Source organism: Fonsecaea multimorphosa, assembly GCF_000836435.1.
Source record: "Fonsecaea multimorphosa CBS 102226 unplaced genomic scaffold supercont1.18, whole genome shotgun sequence".
Taxonomy (NCBI): Eukaryota; Fungi; Ascomycota; class Eurotiomycetes; order Chaetothyriales; family Herpotrichiellaceae; genus Fonsecaea; species Fonsecaea multimorphosa.
This window is the reverse complement of record NW_015971652.1, coordinates 365047-390021: the sequence shown is the minus strand read 5'-3', so window position 1 is coordinate 390021 and position 24975 is coordinate 365047. Positions and strand designations below refer to the sequence as shown.

Genomic DNA, 24975 nt, shown 5'->3' with positions numbered 1-24975 from the left:
CATTCTCGGTTTCTTGGGGCCAGGACTTTTACATCAAAGCTTAATGCGAGGTCGGACTGAAGTCACACGTTCTGGCCAGCCTTGTCAAGCACGAGTCATTGGAGCAACAGAAAACAAAACGATCCATCAAGACAACTCAGCGGAAGTTATGGCGGTCAATGGCTAAAATCTTTCTAGGTGTATGTCTGGCAAAATCTATCACTGGGTTCTACGTGTGTTTCGCTTTTCGAAACGTTCCAGCAGTGGATCTATCCTTTTCCTGATCTCCAATTCTTGCCTTTCGAGAAATCCCAACCACCTTGCTCTAACAATGTCTCCTCTGTCATCAGGAAGCCGCTAAGAAACTGCTGGTTGAGAGCCAATGCAAATGCTTGTGCGCCTCTATCTGGTGGCGTAGCACTTGTAGATCGCACTCCTTCCCCATAATTTCCCGAGCTGACCTGCCCAATCTCGCCAGCGATAACAAATGCCGATAGTGGAGCACGGCAGACTCAGGCCGCTGACCGCAATCAAGAATAGCTAATGTAGACCGGTCAAGGCGAGTTGTGCCTCCGCGTCCTCAATAGCACTCTCTCGCCATGTTGAGTCAGGCGGCCATTAATCCCAGAAACGCTGGTAGAGGACCCGCTCGAAAGGCACCGGCGGTATGTTATAACTTCTCCTCTCTCTTTGCGAGCACCCACATCCCTTCGGCCTCGGTCATGACCTTGCCGTCCTTGTCTACTATTTGACCCCGCGATAGCCATTTGCGACCTTCTCTTCCCACAAGCCAACACCTCACGAGCACGTCTCCTGGTGTCGGTACGGGTGCACGGTAAGTGACGTTGAGACTGACGGTGAAAAGCGAATCCCGTGGACCTGAGATGTGCTGGTGGTGCAGCATCACGCATAGTCCCATCATCTCGTCGAGGATGGCGCAGGCCATGCCGCCATGGATAACTGAGGGATGGCCATCGAGCCCGGGGCGACCAAGTCGCAGGAGCATGATGCAGTCGGGGTTCTGAGGTACTTGAGTGACCTCATTGTGGCTTGTTCTCATTTTCAATTGTCCCTTGGGTCTTTCCTCGCAGAAAGGGAAATCCTTCAACTGCAGAGTGACGAGATGAGGGATGGTGGAAGGCGAGCTGACGGTGCGAGAGAAGAAGTAGTCTTCGCCAGACTCCTTGAGAACTCTCGAAAATGTAGGGATGGCGTGATAGAGAGGATTGGACAGGTATTTGTTCGTCCATTCAACAGATTCGAAGTGCCGCCGGGCATCTTCGGGGACGCGGTGGGTGGTGATGAACTGGGACATGAAGTCCATCTGTTCGGTTTGAGGTGCCATGATGACCAGGGTCGTGTTACCTGTTACACATTACCCAATGCGACGGAGCACAACGAAGCAGGGTGGCAGAATGCAGGAAGTAGTGGTGGTGGTATAACATTTTTCGTTTCTCTTTCTCCAAGACCATGGATATGGGACATTGGGGTCCGAGCTCGTGCCTCGGTTTGGTCGGTTGAACCACGGTGACCACCTGCACTGACCACCTCACCCACTGGACTGCGCTCTATCGCCCACAGATAATAAGACGGGTAACAGCGCCTTGATTCGTGAATGGCAGGATTTTGGTGGGCGGATCTTTCGTCGTTGGGGAGTCCGATGCCTAGAACTGTTTGGGCCTGGGCCCCAACTACGAGTGCCTAGGGGTTCCCAAGCCTGCTGCAAGATTGTCCGCAGTGGAGCTGGGGGTGAGGGGCGCCGGCCATGCGCTGCCCTGGTGATTGGCGCGGGCCGTAATGTGTTTTAGAATTGCAGCAGGGTGACGAATGGGCTCGTCCAAGCGTGCCAGGTTCCCGTTTGGTGCCATCTGGGGCCCAGTCGCTTCGGGTTAATAGGTGCCTGTTGGTGTCCCCTCGGGGCCTCTAGGTGCCAGCTAGTCCCCAATCCAGCAAAGTCGGTGACAAGATAGCGGGCATCGTCATGCAACGACATGGACATGATACCGGCGCTTCTTGGAGCTAAAAGAAAAGTGAATGGTGGAAAACGCAGGAGTGTCCATGAACGCGCAATGGGATAAAAAAGCCACAGAATCCTCTCCCAGCCTCTATCTCAAGTTTCCCTTCAGCTCCATAGCAACCGGCAAGCATCTTGCAGAGATTCCACCTCGCCGTTACCAACCTCTCAACACTGATAAAGGTGAGCTCTTACCCCAGGAAAGCAGCTATCGGATCCTTCTTTCCGCCCTCTGTCACAGTGTGTGAATCCTGCCCTCCAGCTCCCACTTCACTACCGAGTAACAGCCCACACCTTCTCAACCGTCTGTCACAGTTCTCTCTCCCTCTCTCTCTCTCTGTCTGTCTGTCTGCCTCTTTTTCCCACATACTCTACTTCATCCATCAAGTCCACCTCTACCAACGTAGTACTTTGAGCATCAATTGACTCTCTGCATTGACAGAAGCGTCCTGCCCGCACTCCTTCAACCGCCGCCATCATGCAGTACCAGATCCTTCTTGCAGCGGCTTTTGCTGCTCTCGCCTCCGCACAGACCATTGTCACCTCAAGTGCAGCCTCGGTCGCAGCCTCAACCACTGAGTCGCAGGTGATGCCTCCTGTGGCCACGGCTTCCTTCAACCCTGCTGATGTTGACTCCTCCACTGCCTGTAAGAGAAAGCTCCGATTCCTGTCTCGAGCCCGCAGACTAATTGAAAACCCCAGTCAACTGGTGCCATGCTCAGCTGAACACTTGCCCCCAGATTTGCGGTGGTTCTGCTTCACAAAACCAGTGTGATCAGGTAGGCTGAAACTCTGCGTTCCCACTTGGCGGTAGGGAGCTAATATTTGTCTACAGAACGCCTTTACCTACATTTGCGTCTGCGCCAACGGCACCGTGCCTGACTGCACTGCCTTCATTGAGACTCTTCCGTTTTACATCTGTCAAGAAACCTACATCCAGTGCATCAACAACAACCCCAATGATGCCCAGGGACAGGCAACATGCGCCTCGAACGAGCAATGCGGCACCCGTAATGCGACCGCCGAAGCCCTTGCGCAGACATCTGCTGCCTCTGCTGCCTCTGCCTCGTCCACCTCTTCTGCTCCTGCGTCGTCGCAATCCGCTTCCGCTTCCGCAGCCAGCTCTGCATCGGCCTCCGGCTCCAGCTCTGCCTCTGCTAGTGCATCCAGTGCTTCTGCCACAGGCGGTGCAGCCACTGGCGTATCTCAGCAGATTGCGACTGGTGCCTTTGCGGCTGTCCTCATGGCCGTTTTCAAGCTGCTGGTTTAAGCGAGATTGCGTCGCCTTGCCTTTTCGAGCTACGAGCTTCGAGCATCAGGTGCCTTCAATTCGTCCCAATGCTTCAATACTTGGACAGAGTTTTGCGTCTCGGGGGCACTGGAAACCAGGAAAAGCATCATGACGACAATAATATCGGTGACACGTTTCAGGTTCATGGTTGATGAGGGGCATGACTTGGTTTTGAATCATGTCAGAATGGTCAAGGGAGAGGAATGACGATATTCGAAGTGAGCAATGATGATTTATGTTTTTTTGAGCGCGTCGGCTTGCTGCCAACAGCACCTTCAATCCTTTAGCGAGCGCGTTTGTGGGCTTCAGTTTGGGCTGGAGTGGGCATAGTAATATTGCACAGAGATCCAAAAGCAGATGGAGTGCTTTTAATTGATGGCCATGTCTCACCGTTTCCCTTCCCCGGATCTGCATTGAAGGATCATCGTAATCGTCTCCATTATTGTTTCCACTTTTCTCAGATGCCAGAGGCGCAGGCGCAGACGAAGAACCTTGCGGAGAAAATCCTGGCGACGAGGCAGCCACCAAGATAAACATGTGGCTGGTAACTGTGGCTGAAGCTTGGAACTTCGGTCGAGGGTGGATTGATTCACATGTGCCCAGTCCTTTCCCCTCACACCACACTCAGCATGAGGATGATGGAGCCTTTTGCACCAATCGAGTTGGGCGTCTCTCCTGATCGTATCCACGAGGCTGTGGATGCTGCTCCGTTTGACCGTGTTTAGCTCTTGGAAGAAGATGATACCACTGCCACCCTCTCACTTCTTGCCCGCAAAGTCAATGAAGCTGAAGTCTACCTTACACTCACCTACCTCTGCCGCTGTACTGACCATCTAGTATCTCCTTATATCGCGACCCATCAAGTATAAACACCTGATCACTCTCGCGACCTCTGACCCCACTGTAGCATCGAAACAGGAAAACCACACGATCAAGCACCATGCGAGCCCTCCGCTACCACGGCGTCAAGGACCTCCGTGTCGACGACGACATCCCCGAGCCCAAATGCGGAGAGAACCAGATCAAGGTCAAGCGTGAGTCTGAGCCGCCTCGGGCAGGACGTTCGACAGTGTCCAGGGCGATTTGTTTTCTGCGTCTTGTGAGTTTTTGAGCGGCCCCAGCTGACAGTCGAGGTGTGGACATTAATTAGCTGCCTTTTGTGGGATTTGCGGGACGGATTGTAAGTGCCCCCGTTGTCGTCCCTTACACTTGTCCCCTGGTCCGTGATACTGTCTATCTCTATCAAGGGAAGCTAGAAAACGCTTCCTCTCACGAGTGGGGAATACATATTGTTTGGAACAGGCAGCAACCACTTGAACTTACGCCTCTCACCAGTACACGAATATTCGTCGCCCACGTTCATCCCCCAACCCAACTCCCCTCATCCCATAACAAAGGAGGTGATGCCCGTCGCCATCGGCCACGAATTCTCCGGGGAGATCGTGGAGATTGGAACTCTCGCCGAGTCTCATCCAAACTTCCAGGGTCAAACCCTCAAAGTCGGGGACAAGGTCGCCGTGCAACCCACCCTCGCCTGTTTCCACTGCGGGCCCTGCAACGATGGCTACATCAACTGCTGCGACTCGGCGGGGTTTGTCGGGTTGAGTGGCGGCGGCGGTGGAATGAGTGATTATGTCTGCGTCGATGCACAGTTTGTCTTCAAGCTGCCGGATCATGTGGGTTTGGACGTGGGTGCGTTGGTGGAGCCGTTGGCCGTGGCATGGCATGCCGTTGACCAGGTACGTTCTTTGGAGATTCTCTCTCCATCTGCGAGGTCTTTGTTTCGTGGTAGTGTGTTTTATTGCTCTGCTGATGTGCGAAAACCTAGTACCCGCTGAAGAAGGGTGACACAGCCCTCGTCATGGGCGCCGGTCCCATCGGACTCGGGGTCATCCAATGCCTCAAGGCCCGCGGCGCCGGCACCATCATCGTCGCCGAAGTCGCCAAGGAGCGCCAGAACTTCGCAAAGGCGTTTGGCGCGACACACCTGATCGATCCTAGGACTGAGGATGTGGTCAAGAAAAGTAAAGAGATCACAGGCGGGCAGGGACCGCATGTTGCGCTGGATGCGGCGGGGGTGCCGGCCAGTTTGAGGGACGCGGCGTTGGCGGTGAGGGCGCGGGGGACGATTGTGAACCTGGCCATTTGGGAGAAGGAGGTAATTACGTTGTCTTCGCCCTATATGCTTGGAGGGTAGTGGTGAAGAGCCAAGGAAGAAGGTGGTAAGAGATACCAAATGCTGACAATTCCGATTCTTAGGTCCCGTTCCAGCCCAACACCCTCGTGTTCGGAGAGAAGAAGTACTTTGCGAGTAAGTTCATATCAACCAACACCTTCTTCAACATCTCAGTTTTTTGTCCCTGGCATATCTACTTGCTTGCACACAAATTCAATTGATTCGCTTCTCACATAGTCCTGGGCTACCTGCAATCCGACTTCGCGGGCGTCATCGCCGCTCTCGACGACCACTCCCTTGAGCCCGAGAAGATGATCACGGGCAAGATCAAGATCGACCGCGTCGCGCAGGATGGGTTCCGTCCCCTGATCGAGGAGAAGGACAAGCATGTCAAGATCTTGGTCGATTGTCGAGCGTGAAAACCGAGAACCGCAGTAGCCGGAACGATCTCGAAGGGTCTTGAACAAAAACCTACCTACCTACCTACCTACCTACCTACCTTGTACTACCTACCTTGTACTACCTACCTAGGTACTACCTACGTGTGTGCCAATTACACAGCCGTACGAAACAGGGAAAACCGATTACATGCTTCACCCATCCCGAAATTGTTGCCACCAGAAAAATAAGAAACCTACGAAAATACCTCTGTCCATAACATCTCCTTCGACATACCTGGGTACCTACCTACCTACCTACCTACCTAGCGCAGTCCGAGGAAAGAGTGTGGGAGAGGGGGGGAAGGCACAGGCATGGAAAAGTTTGAAAAAAAAAAAAACCCCCCAAAACACCTTGCTGTGCCGAACTACCTTAGGTACATTAGGTATCCTTGAAACTCATCAATATACGGCGGGTTATGGCTAGTGAATCATTTGTTTGCGTAGCTGTCGAAGAAGTTGGATTTTCATGTTTCTCATATACCATCCATCCCATTCGCTTTGGATCGAATCTACAGAGTACATCGTCCAACGAACGGCAGAATTCCGCTATCCCAAAGCCAGCGCTGCGCCCTCGGAGGGGGCTGGTGTCCAAAGACCAAAAGGCGCCCCTGAAGCAAGTGAAGAAGAGTTATACAACAAACACCTACCCACGCAAGATGAAAACCATTCATTCCCCTTCATATCCCTCTCCGACGTTCGGATCCCTGGTGACCCTAATCTCCTGCATGGCGTTGTTCCCATCCCCGGTCTCACCCTGTAACACCAACCCCTTCTCATTCGCCAGATGTAACAAGCAAATGAAACAGTATGATGTGCTGATGTCCTTCATCTGGGGCTCCGGGTAGAAGGAGCGGAGGTCTTGGATGAGGTCGGTGAAGTTCAATGTGCCGTCACTGGCGTCACTCGACGGATCTAGATCGGTGGGTTTGGGTGCAGGAGGCTCGGCCTCTGCTTCGGGTTGAGGTTCATGCTGAGGCGGGCTCGGGTCATCGATATCCATCATGTCGACATCGCCGTCACCATCTTCACCCTTTTGTGGCTCAGTTGCTGTTGGGATGGCGGACGGTCGATCAAACACATTTATCAACTTCAACCGGCCCTCCATGCCCTTCCACATATTCTCCTTCAACCTCCTCACGTCGACCTTCTTCGCCGTACGTGCGTAGTTGACGTACTCGGGTCGAATTCTTCTTCCAGCCTGTGTCACAAGTTGGCTTCCGAAACTGCCCGGAAGGAGCTCCGGTTGACTTTGTTGTGGTTGCGAGTCTTGCGGTGACTGTTCAGACCCGGCGAGATCATTGTCCGCTCCAGCTTCGCCGGTGAGGAGGTTTAGATGCTGATCTTGCTGTGACTCGGGTTGAGGCGACAACATTTCCCTCGCATCCATAAAAGCCTGTCCACCATCATCACCGCCTCCGTCACCAAGCCCATCATCGTCGTCATCTTCGTCAATGGGTAATGGGCCATCAAATGGAAGCATCTGGTCGTCGTCCGCGAAGAAGTTTGCATCATAGTCTCCCTTTCTGCCCTCATCATCCAGCTCATCACCAGGACCTTCACCAGAGGCGTTCGTGGTTCCGACACGGTTCCTCGCCCCGAAACCCTCGTCGATAATCCCCATACCGACACCCCCTTCTTTTCTTCTGATCCTGCCCACTCGACACTTTGGCTTGGTCCATAAGCGCATTAACTTTCTGGGGTCCACAACCTCGTCATCTTTGTCCAGCAGATTTCGGCCTTTTGTCCGCCACTGCGATTTGGGCAGAGAAATTTGCGAATTCAGAACGGGCGGCTGTTCAAGTAACTCCCTCAAGGAGTCTGACATGGGGCCCAGAAAATCAATCTCATATGGCTCCTTTTCCTTCTTCTGCCTTGTGGGTGCAGCATTGGTGCCGCTGGCTTCTTGTTGTTGTGCTTTCTGGATCTTCTGCATCCGCCAGTTTTCAAGGGTGAGAAACGCTGTCTTGCCCTTTGCGCGTGAGTTGAATGCTTTGTCGAAATAAGCCATGATAGACTCGTGCTCTGCGTCTTCTTGGTACTTGTGCTGCAGAGACAATGCGTAGCCATCACCTCCATTTTCCAAAAGGTTATCATCCACGTCTTCTGCTCGAGCAACTCGGGCTTGAGCTTCGATGGCGGCATCTTTGGCCCAGGCCTCTCCTCCTTCGCCAAATCCCACATTGTCCGCGACGTCGAAGCCACCGAGCAACCCGTCGCCGTCGTCATAGTCATCGTCGAAACCCATGGCATTGCTTCCATCGAGGAAAATTCCAGTCTGATCGGCCAAATCTAGGGGGAGATTTGTTCCAGGCGCTGGCGTCTGTGATCGTTTCTGCTCTTTCCAGTCTTCGGGTACTTTGAGGAAGGGTAGGTTCAGATCTCCTGATGGGTCGCCCAATGTAAAGGATTTCATCGAAGGGCAAATATCCTGTGACTCCAATATGCCCATGTCCGGGAAGAACTTGGATGCTAGGGAAGCAAGGTCGATTTCTTCGTCTTGCTCATCTGCAACCGGGTCCTCACCGTGAGCGGTTAAATCAGGCTCGTGTTGCTCTTTTCCTGTAGAGCCCATCTCATGTTCTTCTTCTTGTTGATTGTTATCTTTGTCACCTCCCAAAGCAGCATCTCCCGCATCATCGCTGCTATCGAACACGATGCGCCCGTCAGAGTCAATAGACAGATGATTCAGTAGCAAGCCCTTAGCTCCTCCCTCATCAAAATCCGCAGATGCCTTCTTGAAAAGCGGGTCGACCGCAAACTCGAGTTCCAGCTTCTTGCCTTGGAAAGACGCAAAGCCAGGTGCGAGCGTGGCTTCATGACTTCGTGCGGGCTTCTTCTTGGATTTCTTCTTCTCGCCGCCCTCACCATCGTCGCCCTCCTCGTCGTCTTCGCCATCTTCGCCTTCATCCTCTTCGCCATCGCCTTTACTTCTCTTCTTGCTTGCCTCACCGCCATCAGCAAGACCGCTCAACAAGCGGCCAGTCTCCGTTGCGACGCTGTCGACTCTACTCGTGTAGATCTTGACGCAGCCGTCTAGCGTGCAGCTCGCCTTCTGAAAATTGACTCCATCTCCCTCTTTCAACAGGCTCATGTCATGGAAGTAGTCTATCAGCGCAAAATTCCATGAGTTCGCAGCATTAATCTTGTTATCCGTTGCCATTTTCATCCATTCTTCGAAATTGGCAAGGATTGGGACGCGTTTCATGGGCGTGACCCCGTTGTCTTCGGCGACACGGCCAATGCTGTTCCGCGGGAGGTCGCTGTTACTGCGCTGTTGGTTATTGAGTCCTCCTCTTCTTCGCACCTGTGCTCCATGGTCTGAAGTCCTTGGTGTTCGGGGTGAGTCTGACATGTTGCTGTAATTGGACTCTCTTCGTCTCTGGTTGAGTTTGCGCATGGGACTGGCTGCGGCGCGGATTTCGTTCATATGGATTTCTTGGAGGGCCTGTCGAGATTGTAATCGGGCAACCTTTTCGCCTTTGTCATCGTTGAGAGCTAGTCTGTAGAGGCAACACGGTAGGTCAGCATTCGACGCGAACAAACAGTCATCTCGGAGCAGGAAAAGTACTGCGCATCCCTTCGTGGCGCTTCAGGTGAATGTGCCTTTGGGAGGTGCTCATACTTCACTGGAGACGCCTTGCTACTTTCGCGCGCCATTCTCATAACAACAGTCTGCCGGCTCAGGCTCCCGCTCGAATCTCTTGCAACACGCGGCATCGTGTCCAGATGTACCAAATCTGCGATTGATGACCTAGTCTGACTGCGGGAGGCTTGAAGGCGTGGTGTACTCAAGAGCCACAGCTATGCCGTTGATTACCCTCTCTCGTTATGTCAAGGGTGTGTTTTTCGTGTCGCCATCGTCTGATCTGTCGTTGTAGATTCGGCCGAAGCTTGTTGTGAGCGTTAAAACAGTTGGAGTCATTTGTTGACATGTCCCAAAACAGTTTAGTGCAGCCACATCCTTCTGTCACGTGTAGTGGCGGCGAATATGCAACACCTCAGCCGTTGGCATCTCTAGTTGCTGGCCGTGCACACCTGCCAACCGCTTAGTTCTACTCTTACAGTGGTTTCAGTGATACGCAGCGAAAGAAATATTCAGGTTATGTTCAAGTTATGGCGTCTGATTGTCTCATCCGGTATGTTCTAATCTCTCTCTCGTCGCTCATCTGCCCCAACATGTCATTTACCCCAGGACTCTTCCTGCGACAGCGCTTGCGCTCCTGTCCTTCGTTTCAGTCTTTCGCAGCCCTTTACCTTTCTGAATCTCTCCCAGCAAAGCCCCGATGTCACCAGTTCCAGCACGGGCTGGAGCGGGCATCGGCGGAGGCGGCGGCGGACCTCCAGGAGCATCGGAGGTCGGGAAAGGGGGAGGTGGCGGTGGTGCATTGAAAGCAACAGAGTCTGGCATTGGAGGGGGAGGCGGTGGTGCCGTTGGTGCACCAGTTCCGGGGATCGGTGGAGGCGGCGGAGCGGAGCCGGAGTCAAATGCACCTGGAACGGGTGGCGGCTCTTGGACAGGCGTCTGAGGCTTGCTATCCATGGCGGACAGTGGTCTGGGTGGTGCCATTGTGCCAAACAGAATGGAAGCCAAATGCTTTGCTGATCCTCCGCCGGGGTGGTCGGCTTCGTCATCACTGTCTTCATCCTTTTCGGACCCGGCAGCAGACCATTCATCCTCTTCGGGACGACGCCGCGATTGGGCACCGGTAAAGCTGGGAGTCAACGGCTTCGCGGCCTCTTGTTGAGCCATTCGGTGGAAAGGGTTAGTCGAGGGCAGGCTTTCCGCAGGCGGAGGAGGAGCGCTTGGTGGAGGCGAGAACGTCTGAGCTTGCGGAATAGGCGGCGGGGAGAAGACTGGCTTTCCATTCTCTGACGGTTGTGTTTGGGACAGCTTTCGGAAATATGGGTTCCTCGATTCTTCGGCAGCCGGAGGGCTAGACACTGGGGTAGGCTCATAACCACTGCTGGCATAGGGTTCCGGAGCAGCAGTGCTTGGTGGTGGTGAAGCGACTGAGCCAGTCAGCATTTGGCTGGTTGCGGGAGTGCTCTCCTGAGGCGTAGCCTGTTGTGGGCCCTCATCATCATCCTCGGATGACGACTCGTCCCCAAGATGCTCAAGTTGAAGCTGAAGTTGCCGTTCTCTCTCTCTAGCCGCCTCAAGCTCGGCTCTTTGCGCAGCAAGCTTGGCCTCCTTCTCCTTGGCCTCTTTCTCTGCTGCTTTCTTTCGGGCCTTTTCTTCCTGTTTCTTTACCTTACCCGCCTTAACTTGCTCTTCAAGAGCTCGCAAGCGGGCTTGAGCGGCCTCACGTTCCTTCTCAAGCTCCTCTTCTTGCGTCTTGGCTTGGGCCCTAGCTGAATGTTAGTAGAGTCGCTCCAAATGAATGATAGATACTCACTCCAATCGTTCGCGTTCCCGCGCCTCTGCTTCCTGCTCTGCCCTAATCTGTGCAGCCGCTTCTTCTTCTGCCTTTGCCCGGGCTGCTGCCTCAGCAGCCTTCTTCGCAGAAAAATCTGTGCTGTCTTGTCTCTGCTTTCGAGTGGGCGGAGGAGGCGGCTTCTTTTCTGCTTTCGGACTTGGGGGCGTTACTCCCTCGTTGGCGAGTCTCTGCTGTCGTTCTTGCTCACGCCTGGCATCTTCGGCTTCGGCTTTGCGAAGTCGTTCGGCTCTCTCTTGCTTCTCGCGTTCCTGGCGCTGCTGGGGAGTTTCACTAGACTCCCCAGCTGGCTTGATACCAGCAGCAGCCATTCTCTCTTGGATACGTTTCAGAGCCTTCTCCTTTGCAGTCGCAATGCGATCCTGATGAGACTGGCCTGTTGTCACGGAAGAGGTTGACGGGGTCGATGTGGGAGCTGGTCGCGAAGGCAAGTTACCATTTGTGGATTTGGCTTCCTCGTGAGAGTAGTCGCGGGACGATTTTCTGGCTGGGCGGGATTGTCTGCATATGTCAGTTTCGCGTACTTCATCAGCATTCACACGGGTCTTACTCTTCTTTCCGAATCTTTGCGGTCCTGCTGCCCCGTTGCAAGTCGTATATGAGTTCTTTGATCTCATCTTCCACGCCAAGAGCCTCCTCCCACCTCCTACGCTCGTGCTCCTGGGTCGCATTCTCGCCTTGGTCCCGTAACCCATCTTCGAGGCTCGTAACAAAGTCTTTTACACTCTCCTCAACATCTCGAGTCATGGCCTCGTGCCGTTCTTGTTCCGATTTGACCTTGGAAGTCTCTTGCTCCAAGCGACTCTGCGCACCAGCTTCGTCATCTGCAGCAGGGGCAGGGCGCCCAGCAAGCTCAGCAGCTCGAGCTTGCATTCTGGCGCGCGCTCGTGCTTTAATGCGGTCGGCTTCGGTGACCGTCCCATTGGGTCCAGTTCCAACAATGTTGGAGGCACTGTTCGGGTGAGCTTTGGCGTCCTTCAAGCGGAAAAGTTGTAGCTTGGCTTCAGCAATTTCTTTCTCCACCTTTCTTACGTCTGACGCCAACGCTGGCAGGCGATCTTGGTATCGTTGCAACTCTCTTCTCATTACCCTCCTCTCTGCGCCTGTATCGCCGCCAGCGAATCCAGAATTGGGGTGCGTATCGATATCGTCTTGAATTCGTCGGATCTGCCTGAAAAGGTCTTCAGCCTCTCGTCTATCCCTTCGGTCCAAGACATCATCATCATCCGCTTGTCGCTCATCCTGGAAGTCGGTGGCGTCGAGCAAGATCTTCTTCTCCCGAATCTTCTTCCTGATTTGATCGGGCGTCAAGTCATCATAGACACTCTCTCCCATATCCGATGATGGCGCCGGGGAAGGGGTTCTACCTCCGTGTCCAAGGCGTCTTCTGGCACTCGAACGATATCCAACGTCATCGTCATTGTTGCGGAAGACAGTCGCATCCTTGCGGCCAAAGTTGGGTGATGCAGAGCCGCTGCGGAACGAATGATCCTTCAAATAGCTCACACCGGTCTTTTGTGGCTGCAAGAATGCGCCCGACGATTTTCTGGCCTCAGCGTCCTGGGACAGGAGAGTTTTGACGGTATCAATAGAGCTATTAAAATTCTTTGTAGATGGGGGAATGAGCTCGGGGGGTAGTCGCGCTGGGATCGGGTACCCGTTCAGCTTCCGATAGATAAGGTGCATCGCCACAGCGAACTCGTCCATGTTCAGCCGACCCTTGTTGTTAGGATCAGACAATGTCCAAATCGATTCCAGGTCGGATCTCTCCAGACCACTCTGACCCATAATCTCAATTGCTGTCTCTCCTGCAATGAAACCTCTGCCGAGGCCGTCCCAGGCCTTGAATAGCTGATCATAGATCCTTTTCTCGTCCTTGGTGACCGCCCAAGGAATCTTCGCGCTCCCAGACAGGCCTTGCGTTGTGTAGCCACCGGCTTCGCGACCAGATTGGGGCATCAAACGCTGTTGAAGAGCCTCGATGTTTGGTAAACCAGTAGCAGGCGTGTTCACAAAGCCCCACTGGCCAGGAAGGCCAGTCGGCTGCGTTTGCAGAGGGCCTGTCTGTTGCGGTGAAACATTAGAACCAAAGCCACCAGTGGGCATGAGGGACATCGAAGGCCGAGCGCCGCCAAAACCAGCAGGCTGAGCGGGATTCACAAAACCAGTGGGTTGAGCCTGCAGTCCCTGTGGTAGCCCTGGAAAGCCCGTGGGCTGCGACTGGAGCCCGGGCTGAAACCCTGTGGCCTGATTGTAGAAGCCCGTCGGCTGGGAAGTGAGCTGTGACAAAAGCTGCTGGTTTGAGGGCTGCTGCGGGGTTGGCTGCTGAGGAGCTGGGGGAGAAACAGCATTCTGCCTTAGAGGAGCATCAAAGTTCGGCATATTCGACCGCGTCGGCGGCAAAGGCTTCTCATCTGGTACTCCAAACGAGATGATATCGACCATGCTTGACACCTCGTTCTTGATCTTCTCAGGAAGCACACTAGGCAGCTCCTTTCCAGTCAAGCTCAGATTGCACAGATACATGGCGAGAGCGAACTCCGGGAAAAGGAGCTGGCCTGATTTTGTAGTGTCCGAGAGGATCCATATCTGCGATAAGGCACTGCCGGGCAGTTTTGACCTTAGAAGCAGATCTTTGGCCTTCTCTCCACTCAATGCCTGGCCATCCCCCGCGGCAGACTTGAATAACTGCTCAAATTTTGCCTGATCGGTAGCAGTGATGAAAGACAGCCGAATGTTTGGGATCCTGCTGGAGCTCTTACTCTGCCTCCTCCTTGCCGCAGGCGCGGTGCTCGAGCCCTGAGTAAAAGAGGCCGCGATCTGAGCCGAAGTCTGCTGGGGACGGAGAGGAGCAGCGGCCGGTGGCTGCTGCGGAGGAGCTGGAGGAGGTGGAGGAGCAGCTTGGAAGGAGGGCTGTTGCTGGAAAGCTGGCGCCTGGGGAGGAGGCTGTTGAAACTGGGGTTGTTGGGGTTGGTTTTGAGGAGGATAGCCCGTAAACTGAGGTTGCTGCGCAGGAGCTTGAAAACTCTGCTGCTGCTGAAAACCTGGAAAGCCAGTCTGTTGAGCTTGCAACTGACCGGGGAAGCCGGTGGGCTGCGGAACAAAGGGCGATTGCTGTTGCGGAGGAGCTTGATTGAACGAGCCGAACGATTGCTGTGGTCCGAAGCCTCCAGGCGCAGGACCAGGGCGCGCAGAGTTTGTACCGCCCAAAAACGAATTCGAAGACGAATACATGCTTGCAAACAAACGAGACACAATGCAGAAAGCGGATGAGAGACAGAAGAGATGGGAAAATTGGGGATGGGAATTGGGTGAGATGAGCGACAGCCAGAGTTTCAGAAGCACTACTAACCGACCTCGCCGACTCTGGGCTACGGTGGGTTGCTGCACTGACGCTGCACTGACGCGGTCTTTGCCTCTGACGCCTCGAGGCCTCAGGGCCTCAGGCTCTCCAACACTGTCGCTGAGGCTGAGGCTACGCATGTCGCTGCTTTAAACAGAGCTTCGTTGCTGAAGGGAGACTGGGCATGTCGCTGCTTTAAGTAGAGCTTTCTCGCTGCAAACTGCGCAGGGAAGCAAAGAATGTGCAGACAAGCATACTTCACCTTCAGATATTTGCAGCTCGGATCGTTCAGCGAGCCCTCCAAGAGCTTGTCCATGTCGATGTTGTCCAATATGTCCGAGGCTTCGACTTACGCAGTTGAGACAACATCATCATAGCACATGTTGCTGACACAAACAGTCTTAGAGAATCAAAGAACGCATTCATCCCTCCAGGTGTGAGTAACAGAGGGAAAGCAAGCAGACGTCTCAGAGCAGTGTCATTGGACTCTACTAGATACCTACAGACGACGAATCTCGGCCGACTCACATCATTCGCTTTTGCGTCCAGACAGCCACCCTTGACAATCCTCTCCGCTACTTCATCTTTGCTGTCTTCATTTGTTCAATGCCATAATCACTACCTACTCAAGATGCCAAAAGACCGGAACAGAGAGGCACCGCATAGACAGGTTCTCCATAGGCCAAACAAATCGACCGTCATGTTTTGACTTCATACTCCAAAGGTACCTACATGTAGGTAGGGTTGAAAGAACCTCAGCCGTGCGACCCGTTTGATTGCCCACAGCACTTCGATATGTCGCCTTGATTGGTCCGCTCCGCCCGTTTGAAACATTATGCAGTCAAGAAGCACCGTGGTCGTCCACCGGCTGAATGGAAACTGGGGAAGCACGGGGTTCCCCCTAGCGGAGGAACAAGCAACCCCCCAAACCTTGATCCCGGAATCCCCAGACAATCCTTCCCCCCGGATGCGGCACCGATAAGTGATTGTCTCACCGAAGCTTTAAGAGTAGACTTTGTCTATATGGGTCAAGAAGAATCAGCAGTTATGGCATAAACAATATCGACTATCCTTATTCAAGGAGCAGGTCTACCTGGCAATCGTCTTGCTCTGTCCAATGTCAACCTGAATAGGTCGGGTCAAGGATCAAGAAGGCTCCACTACGGTTTGTTGCGACATTCTCTGATCTCCACAAGATCTCAGTCCCGCAGTCAGAAGGACCGGCTTGGCCGAGGTTCTACGAAGCATCAAAATGGGGCATATACCTGGAATGCCGCTAATTCTTTTTACCTAAGCAATTTCATACCAGGCAGACCAAGTTGCGGTGTCTTGAAGCTCTCGATCAATCACTCTATCTTCTTACGATGATCAAGAACACGGCTGCGAAGCGGCGTCGCTATCGGTGCGCCGAAGCATGCAGCACTTGCAAGCGCCGCAAGGAGAAGTGTTCAGGCAACAGACCCTGCGCTCGCTGCATCGAACGTGGTGTTCCTCGGACTTGTCAATCTCAGCCTCGGCAGCCGTCCACCCGTCCCACAGAGTCTTATAACGTCAATCGCGAAGGATCTGTGGCCGTCGAGGCAGCCAGTCGAGGTCGGAATGTGGAAGATGGACCATCACGGGAGTCTCTCTATCCTCTGTGCCTGGTGATGAGCAATGGTTCTACGGCTTCTGTTCTCGAGACATCCCGGCTCATACAAGACACCAAAGGCAAATACATGTTCATTGGGGACTCAGCAGACTTGTCGCTGCTTCAGAACGTATGCAGTCTTGTTGGAACATCCATAGGACCGTGTGCGTTCGTCGACGATCCTTTCCGATACCAGATGGTCGAGTCGGCACCTGAGGGCCTCGCGAAATGGAACCATGCGACTGACCACGAACCTCCTGCCAAACCGAGTTTTGATGAGGCAGCCTATTTGATTCGTCGCTATTCATTGGCTACGAATTGTGTGCTGGACCTCTTCGACGAGAGTGACCTCCTCGACAATCTTTCGAATTGGCTTGATGGCCGGTCGGACTACACGTCTGTACTGAGTGCAATATACTATCTTGTGTGTGCCATAGGGGCCCAGACATGTCCAGAGGACAAAGACACACTGGCTAACGTCTACTTTGATTATGGCCGGTATCTCACAGCCTCATATTTCATGGAGGATCCCAGTATTCCAACTGTACAAGCATACGCCATGATCACCATGTACCTGCTTGGAGCGTCGCGAAGGAATGCTGCCTTCATGTACCTTGGGACAGCCGTTCGTGCCGCTTACGCCCTTGGTTTGCATCGGTCTGACCTTGGTGGGCTTTTCAATCCTGCCGAGATAAAAACACGGGAGAGGGTCTGGAAAGTCATGCGTATCCTCGACCTTTTCATGAGCGCCTCGTTAGGAAGGCCTCCGGCGACCGAAGAAACACGTAACACAGAGCTGGGCGAGAATTACTCCCCATCAGTAGATCTATGCGCCATTTTCGAAAAGATCTTGACCGACATATATGCAAAACGCATGATCTCCACTGAAACTCTCCAGAACATCAGCCAGCATCATCGGCGGTGGACGGTGCGCTTTCAAAGCAGTTTAGATACTGACAGCATCAAGGATGAGGAGTTCCTCGAGGGCCGGTTGCCAAACGTTGGCCTGATACACGTCCATGAGGCATACTACTGGACTATCATACTTCTCACGCGGCCCTTCTTCGTGGAATATATCTCCAGTCGCATTGCACTTAAGTCGCAGAATTGCGGAGATGGAGAAAGGAGTCCTGACCCTCTCAATTCTTCTCACCGAATTCAAGTTCATGCATGTGTCAACTCTGCGATCAGCACAGTGAATGTGCTGAGAAAGTTACTTGAGTTCGAAGGGATACCGAAGCGACTTCCTTTTGTTGTCAATTCGATTTTTGTCGCGGGTCTCGTTCTGGGCTTGTCTTATTTTGGCGATTTGTACAAGATCTATCCCTTAGATGACAGACTTTGTACCGCACTGAAGTTACTCGCCCTCTTTCCGCACGATGCTGTCGCAAAAAGGAACTTGGTGATTCTCCAATCGCTACTAGATGCGTGCAGGACCTATGTGATGAAGGAAGCAAAGGAGAACATGGCAATGCACTCTCAATTGGTGAGTGGGATGTTTGGACAGATTCACAAAGCGGATAACGAGGAAGTTTCCTTTATGACAAATACTCCAGAAGGAGATCAATGCTCTGTCGACAACATCGAAGACCCACGTCGACCAAATGTATTCAACCATACAGAGCCACATGATGCTACGGACCAGGGACTGACCGATGTATTCACCGGTGTCAACAGCGGAAATGTTGGGTTGAATATGCTCGACTGCACGGAAATGAACAATATCAATATAGAGGCGATTGCTGGTCTTCCAACTTTCCAGGACGACATTTCGATGTTGCCTGCTATGTCTCCAAGAACATTATGGTTCGGCTCCTACGAAGACAACGTGCCCCTGTTTTCGATGATCGACGAGCGCGATTTTCTGGGCTAAGAGCGAATATTGAGATCACCTCGATACGTTGTCTGCTCAGACATTTGGTTCTGCGATATTGCTAGTGCTTGCTGGCTTGCAGGCCGGAAAGGAAGCTGAACATATAGGTCACCATCAAAACTTGTGGAAAGACCCCGGGAATGTGTCTCTATTAACTTGATGGTCCCAAGCACGATATTTCAGCACGGTGTCTTCGGCTTGACGACCACTTCCGAAGACCGTCGACCTACTATGCATTTGTGCAAGCCAATAAGAGGAAATGCCGAAAACCGATGGTGCTTCCGATGGAACACCCCCCATGTTCCCGACCCCACAATACACTGCCGACTGCATCTTCCTGCTGGTGTCAAGATTCATCCTGGAGCGAGGGATACACCATTCGTCCACGATAACAACGATATTTGCTACGGAAAACCCCTCAGCTATGCGGAGGGCCGGGGGTGGGCCGAGTCGGGTTAGCCCTGTCAGCTTCGATGCACACTCTCAGCCTTGCAGAGACCTGTCAGTTACAGACCACACGTTTGATCTCACAGGCGGCCCTACATCGATCAATTTCCAATCATGGTACATGATCCGAGCGGTCCCTTCGTACATCCATACTTTTAATGACTCCTATTACTACAAAAGCTTTTGTGAACTAGCTTCATTTCCGGTGAGAGAGAAGAACCAGGTGACGAGATTTCTGGTGATCGCATGTATCTCCAAATGTGATAGCCCTTCGGATGGCTTAGACAGAATTTTGCATTTCGGAAACCATGATACGTTGCCCGGTGTTATGGACTTCATCATTCTAGCAGAACTTACGGAGTCGGTCACCTTTGATTCGACACGGCGGCTTTGTCCAACTTGAGGGTTATCAGCCGTCCAGGAGACCGAGTATAGGTGAGATGTATTGGAATCAAGGATGTCCGTTGGTGTTTCCGCACAGAAGCTCCTTGTCCCTCCGTCGGCAACGCCATTCATTGGGCGGAGAATTGAGCTCACCATCTCCTTTATGGAGAGCATCTGGTACTTAAAGCATGAAGATCTTGATACTGAAGTTCAATATGTCCTTCCAGGAGCCTGTGCTTACATCGGCAACGCGTTTAAGTCTTTCCTCCCAATTCCCCTCGAACACTTCAGTTCCTCGTCCAAAACACTGCCCTCGTCCCTGGAACAACGGGGATGGGTTCTTTACCGCCTCCAATCCAGCTCGATGCGCTCATTGTGGGAGCCGGTTTTGGTGGAGTCTACCAGTTGAAAAGACTACGTGAGGAAGGCTACAAGGTCAAGGTTGTTGACAGCGCTTCGAACTGGGGCGGTGTATGGTACTGGAACCGATACCCGGGCGCCCGTGTGGACTCGACGATTCCTCACTACGAGTTTTCAGACCCTTTGCTCTGGAAGGACTGGCGCTGGAAGCAGCGGTTCCCCGGCAGCGCCGAACTTCGAGACTACTTCGCTTTTGTCGCAAAGAGATGGGATCTAGACAAAGACGCCATATTCAATACCATGGTGACGGCGGCTACCTGGAACGAAGAGACTGCCAAATGGCACGTAACGACTTCGACAGGCCAAACTTTTGTTGCGAAGTACCTACTACTGAACACCGGGTTCTCAGCCAAGAGACATGTCCCCGACTGGCCAGGCATCGACAAATTCCGCGGGACCTTTGTTCACCCTTCGTACTGGACTAAAGAGGAACCCGAGCTCAAGGGTAAGAAGATCGCGGTCATTGGCACCGGATCGACCGGCGTCCAACTTGCGCAGGAATTGAGCCAGGTGGCGTCAGACTTTGTGTTGTTCCAGCGAACACCAAACCTGGCACTGCCGATGAAACAGGTCGAATACACCGGCGACGAACAGACCATCCCACACAAGGAGTATCCGGACCTCTTCGCAGGACGGCCAAGGTGCTTCAGCGGGTTTTCGTTCGACTTCCTGCCACGGGCCACCTTTGACGACACGGCCGAGCAAAGAAGGCAGACGTACGAAGAGCTCTGGGCCAAGGGGGACTTCCACTTCTGGCTCGCGACTTACCACGACATGCTCATCGACGAAAAAGCCAACAAGGAAGCGTACGACTTCTGGAAAGCCAAAGTGCGCGCGCGCATCCACGACGCGGACCTCCACGAGTCCCTCGCGCCGGAGATGCAGCCGCACGCGTTCGGTTGCAAGCGCATCTCGTTGGAGAACGGCTTCTACGAGATCTTCAACCAGCCCAACGTCACACTGGTCGACATGAGCCGCACACCGATCGTCGAGTTCACTACCCGCGGCATCCGCACCGCCGACAACAGGGAATTCGAGTTCGACTACATCGTCTGCGCCACGGGCTTCGACGCCATCACCGGCGGCCTCAAACAAATCGACATCACCGGCACCTCTTCCGCCCGGAAACTCGCCCAGAAGTGGGAAACCGGAACAAGAACGTACCTGGGCCTCTGCGTCTCCGGATTTCCAAACATGTTCTTCACCTACGGACCCCAGGCCCCGACGGCGCTCTGCAACGGTCCCACCTGCGCAGAGGTCCAGGGCGACTGGATCGTCCAGATGGTCAAGGACATGGACGCCGCCGGCTACTCCAGGATCGAGGCCAACCCGGACGTGGAAGAGAAGTGGGCACAGGACGTCTGGGAGATTGCCAACAAGACGCTGCTGCCCAAGACAAAGTCGGTAAGTTGATACCTACCCGGTAGCGTGTGCCGTGATTCTTTCTCAACTTTCTGCGTGCCTGGCTTCTTTTCTTCCGGTTGATTGTTGCATTTGAGCTTTTTTTGCTGACGAGTTCGATTGCTGCTATTAGTGGTATATGGGTGACAATATCCCCGGGAAGCCAAGGGAGCCGCTCATCTATCTTGGCGGCGTGGCAAATTACTACAAGACCATCAATGAGTGTGCCCAGCAAGGTTACAAGGGGTTTACACGCGCATAGCATGGGTAGTGGGAGAGAATGCAGGGCTAGCACCAGTCTCGTGTGGAGGTAGAGGGATTTGTTTTGGCAATTCCATAGTCAGCATATCACATTATTCCGTTGCTTGCTGTTGTTGCTATCCGATGCGCTATGCGATGCAGCCTTGGTAATTTGCAAATTCCACCACAGTTGAGATAGCACGCCTCTTCCGTCCAACGCCCAAGTCCAGCACTCCAGCCCCACCGCTAATGGTACAGGGTATCGCCAATCCATCAATCTCGTATTTGAATCCCGATGTGAGAGCCACGTTGTTTCCTCGAGGGGCCAACCCCGGCCATCTGCTCACTGTCCGTTCTGTGCACCGCCAACCATCTTTCTGAGTTCGTATTCTCTGGTGAAGTTGGTCTTGAGGACGTTCAGGTCATTGACCAAGTCGCGGGAACTGGCCAGCACGGCTTCCTTGGGTGTGATTTCGCCGTCGGTCTGGACTCGAAGTTCGAATTTGGCGAAAAGAGGATGGGGGATCTGAAGGGCTCGCGTCAGAATGCTTGTGAATCCGGACTCTTTTCATAACTCACCCGATAGGCGGCGAAGGTGACGTGACTGTTCTTCAAAAGCTTGTCGCGGAGAAGGTTGGCGAGGGTGTGGTCTTCCTTGTTGAAGGTGAAGATAGTAGTGTTTGGAGTGCCTGGAGAGTGGATATTAGTAGGTTCGTAGAAGAATGCCGTCGCTGCAAGTACTCACGAGTGTCGATCTTCTCCTCAATCTTCTTTTCATCATCTCCAAGAAGGAAAGCCTCAGTGCTGGAGAACACCAGTCAGCGCGTGTTAGCCTACACCTCGAACATGGAAAGCAAGTAAACATGTTAGACTGCAGGCAGCGTTTGTGCATATTCAAGGAGGAAACATGCGAAGGACGCAGTCCAGGTATCGTCTATTCTTGTAACTGCGCACCATTCATGTCTGTTGATCTCCTCGTGATGCGTTTGCTCAACGGAGAAAAACTGATAGGGACGATTCGCTGGGTGGTTTCTCCAAGCCAAGCCATCTATTGGTAAGCCACCAGGACCGGCGCCAGGGTATGTAGTGTGATTCGGGCGTGCTTTGGTGGGCGAAGGCCGGGAAGCCGGAACAGGCACAGAAGGCGGGCCAGGATCTTCCGTATCGGTCATTTCGACGATGTCCTTGGTGGCAGTCTTGGTGTCCGTTAATCCATCACTATGAAGCCGTGTCAAAACAAGTCGAGGTTTACTTGGTCGGAGCAGGTCCAAGTCCAGGTTCCAGATATGATCCAGAGTCCAGAAGCCAGAGTAGGCGCGACCGGGGGGAACTGAAACTTACTCGTCCGGGATGTTGACACTATTCGTGTCAACTCCAGCATTGACTCTCCCCATGCGTTTATTCTTTGGATGGTCGGGCCAAAGCTGGCCTTCGACTGGGATAAGTTGGCCAGCGGCAATTCGTCTAGGTGAGAGAGCATCCCGAGGAGGAGTCTTGTCTCCCGTGGCCGCAGCCTGGTTGGGCGAGGTGTCGGACATGGTTGATGACAATATCTCTGACAGGAGGAGCTTGAAGAACAGTTCTGAGAAATGATGAAGGTCCGAAGAAGGATAAGTTGATGGGGAGGCAGATGGCAAAGGTGAGGTCTGAATCCAAGTAGCCTGAGGCAGAGAGGAGCGCCAAGACCAAGGTTCTTTGAGGCAGGCAGTCTTCCAGGAAACCATCACGGCAGCCAACATGGCATTTGGGGGAAAGTCGTCCAAACATGTTATCCAGTCGTTTGAGCTAAATCAGAGGATTGGGACGGTCGGAAGATGTTTGCTCTTTGGTTCGTTTCTTTGTGTGCGATTAAACCACCTCTTAAACCTCCTTCCTCCTCGGTTCCCAAACGGTGAAGTTCCAACAAAGACAACGAGACAGAGCAAGACCGAGAACATGAGGAAATCTGAGGACATACCGGTCGGGGGCGTTCATGTTGTCAAACCAAGCGAGAAAATACCCAAGAAGGTCCAAAAAAGAGTAGGAAAAACAAGAGATTCTCAGTTAGATGGGCTAAGAAAGGGGCGAAGTGTAATATTGGTCAAAATCAAAAGCGTTTCGGGTGAACGAAGAGGTAAAATGCTGATTATCGGGTCGAAGGATACAGAGCGACAGCAACGAGAAGACGGTGTATGTCGGGAAAGAGTGACTCGCCTTCACTTCTGGCGCCATTCATCTGAAAAGTCGGACTCGATGAATAGGGCTGCAAACTATACAAAATTGCCAAGCACCACGTGACCTGGCAGCAACTGGATTCCGCACTGCCAGTTGCTTGTTCGTTGCTTGGTGTTGGTTTCGCTCCATGCAGGGACAGAGTTCAACCAACGACGTCTCCGCAGCATGAGGCATTGCCGTTCTCGAGACCTATTGGGAATGGCCGCTACCAAGCTTGCTTTCCGGCCGCGTGGAAACTTCCATCTGCTGACTCCAGGCTGAGACTTCATTCGCTATCTCGAGCAATGCTGTTCCCGCCTTTGCGATACGAAAACGCTGGTCAAAGAGCTGCACCCTCAGCAGTCCGCAGAGATTTGATATTTGAGTGCGTCTTCTCCCCCACTTGACAGATCTATATCTACGTCCCTGAAGCTGTGTAAGTTGTTTGGGACCACCTTCTGTGCAGCATTATCGCGACCTGCATCACATCAGGAGCTGGCTGAAGCATGACGTCCAATGCGCTTCACAATGACTATCCATGGACATCCCCCAATCACCCTTTGGTCGTCGCGGCACCGATGATGAAAATCACCATGGGTCGTCTGGCCGTCACTGTGTCGGCAAACGGCGGCATTGGCTTCCTCGCGGGTGGATTCGACCTCTCTTCCCTCCTCCAGAACCTCTCTGAGGCAGCGGAATATGCAAAATCCACAAACTTGCCCCTCCACGAGGGCTTGCTGCCCATTGGCGTGGGTGTCCAGAACTGGGGCAGCGACCTCCAGCTCCTGGTTCAGGCCCTGGAGAAACATCCCGTCGCGGCGGTATGGTTCTTCGCGCCCACCCACCTCAGCGACCTCCTCGACTGGGCCAAAGCCATCCGCCACCTCACCGACGGGCGCACCAAGATTTGGGTCCAGGTCGGCACCGTGGCAGAGGCGATTGAAGTCGCCAAGACGACGAAGCCGGACGTCTTGATTGTGCAGGGCTCGGATTCCGGCGGCCACGGACTCGTGCAGCGGGCGAGTCTGCTCACGCTTTTACCCGAAGTGAGAGACGCGTTTGAGAGTGAAGAGATCGACATTCCCGTTCTGGCAGCCGGCGGGATTATGGATGGAAGAGGTGCCGCGGCGGCGCTGGCACTGGGCGCAGACGGCGTCTGTTTGGGCACTCGGTTTCTCGCGTGCAACGAGGCCGTCATCGCCAAGGGTTACCAGGACGAAGTGTTGCGAGTCACCGACGGCGGGACAAGCACCGTCTCGACCACCATCTACGACACCGTCAGAGGCATCCACGGCTGGCCGCAGACGTATGTTGGCCGCGGTGTGATCAATCGGACTTATCTGGACGCGGTGCACGGCGGCATGGGAGACAAGGAGAACACGCAGCTCTACAAGGAGGCGATGGAGATGGGCGATGCAGGCTGGGGTCCCGAGGGCAGGATGACCACCTACGCAGGCACGGGCATAGGGTTGGTGCGAGAGATCATGTCGGCGGGGGATATTGTGCGAAGCGTCCAGCAGGAGGCCATACAGGTTCTGCAGCGGGCTGCCTCGAAATACGGCAAGACGTGAAGATGATTTTCTTGCTGTGCGACTCGGTACGATCTTGGTGGTGGATCGCAGACTCTTTGTTGGATTGGCTTTTTGCCTTGCTCAAATAGGACCTGTAATTTTCGAGCCATCAACGTCCTATCAGGTATTACACTGTCT

General features: G+C 53.5%; 9 protein-coding genes across 9 annotated transcripts; 5 read left to right on the top strand and 4 right to left on the bottom strand.

Annotated features, from left to right (window-relative positions):
* Window positions 1-649: 649 nt before the first annotated feature.
* Z520_08288 (uncharacterized protein) lies at window positions 650-1324 on the bottom strand (the record flags this gene model as incomplete). The annotated part of the gene is made up of 1 exon (XM_016778785.1): window positions 650-1324. One exon carries the CDS (start codon window positions 1322-1324, stop codon window positions 650-652), a length of 675 nt encoding a protein of 224 aa, XP_016630156.1.
* A 1147-nt stretch (window positions 1325-2471) lies between these two features.
* On the top strand, window positions 2472-3263 carry Z520_08287 (uncharacterized protein; the record flags this gene model as incomplete). The annotated part of the gene is made up of 3 exons (XM_016778784.1): window positions 2472-2640; window positions 2696-2772; window positions 2829-3263. The coding sequence occupies 3 exons, from the start codon at window positions 2472-2474 to the stop codon at window positions 3261-3263; spliced, it is 681 nt and encodes a 226-aa protein (XP_016630155.1).
* A 961-nt stretch (window positions 3264-4224) lies between these two features.
* Window positions 4225-5879, top strand: Z520_08286 (uncharacterized protein; the record flags this gene model as incomplete). The annotated part of the gene is made up of 5 exons (XM_016778783.1): window positions 4225-4318; window positions 4620-5023; window positions 5113-5442; window positions 5544-5595; window positions 5698-5879. 5 exons carry the CDS (start codon window positions 4225-4227, stop codon window positions 5877-5879), a joined length of 1062 nt encoding a protein of 353 aa, XP_016630154.1.
* A 688-nt stretch (window positions 5880-6567) lies between these two features.
* On the bottom strand, window positions 6568-9617 carry Z520_08285 (uncharacterized protein; the record flags this gene model as incomplete). The annotated part of the gene is made up of 2 exons (XM_016778782.1): window positions 6568-9400; window positions 9469-9617. 2 exons carry the CDS (start codon window positions 9615-9617, stop codon window positions 6568-6570), a joined length of 2982 nt encoding a protein of 993 aa, XP_016630153.1.
* A 466-nt stretch (window positions 9618-10083) lies between these two features.
* Z520_08284 (uncharacterized protein) lies at window positions 10084-14569 on the bottom strand (the record flags this gene model as incomplete). Its single annotated transcript, XM_016778781.1, has 3 exons — window positions 10084-11248; window positions 11297-11836; window positions 11886-14569. 3 exons carry the CDS (start codon window positions 14567-14569, stop codon window positions 10084-10086), a joined length of 4389 nt encoding a protein of 1462 aa, XP_016630152.1.
* Window positions 14570-16042: 1473 nt separating this feature from the next.
* On the top strand, window positions 16043-18181 carry Z520_08283 (uncharacterized protein; the record flags this gene model as incomplete). The annotated part of the gene is made up of 1 exon (XM_016778780.1): window positions 16043-18181. The coding sequence occupies one exon, from the start codon at window positions 16043-16045 to the stop codon at window positions 18179-18181; it is 2139 nt and encodes a 712-aa protein (XP_016630151.1).
* Window positions 18182-19345: 1164 nt separating this feature from the next.
* Window positions 19346-21095, top strand: Z520_08282 (uncharacterized protein; the record flags this gene model as incomplete). Its single annotated transcript, XM_016778779.1, has 2 exons — window positions 19346-20836; window positions 20967-21095. The coding sequence occupies 2 exons, from the start codon at window positions 19346-19348 to the stop codon at window positions 21093-21095; spliced, it is 1620 nt and encodes a 539-aa protein (XP_016630150.1).
* A 321-nt stretch (window positions 21096-21416) lies between these two features.
* On the bottom strand, window positions 21417-22611 carry Z520_08281 (uncharacterized protein; the record flags this gene model as incomplete). The annotated part of the gene is made up of 5 exons (XM_016778778.1): window positions 21417-21599; window positions 21653-21762; window positions 21819-21877; window positions 22028-22291; window positions 22415-22611. 5 exons carry the CDS (start codon window positions 22609-22611, stop codon window positions 21417-21419), a joined length of 813 nt encoding a protein of 270 aa, XP_016630149.1.
* Window positions 22612-23772: 1161 nt separating this feature from the next.
* On the top strand, window positions 23773-24837 carry Z520_08280 (uncharacterized protein; the record flags this gene model as incomplete). The annotated part of the gene is made up of 1 exon (XM_016778777.1): window positions 23773-24837. One exon carries the CDS (start codon window positions 23773-23775, stop codon window positions 24835-24837), a length of 1065 nt encoding a protein of 354 aa, XP_016630148.1.
* Window positions 24838-24975: the final 138 nt, after the last annotated feature.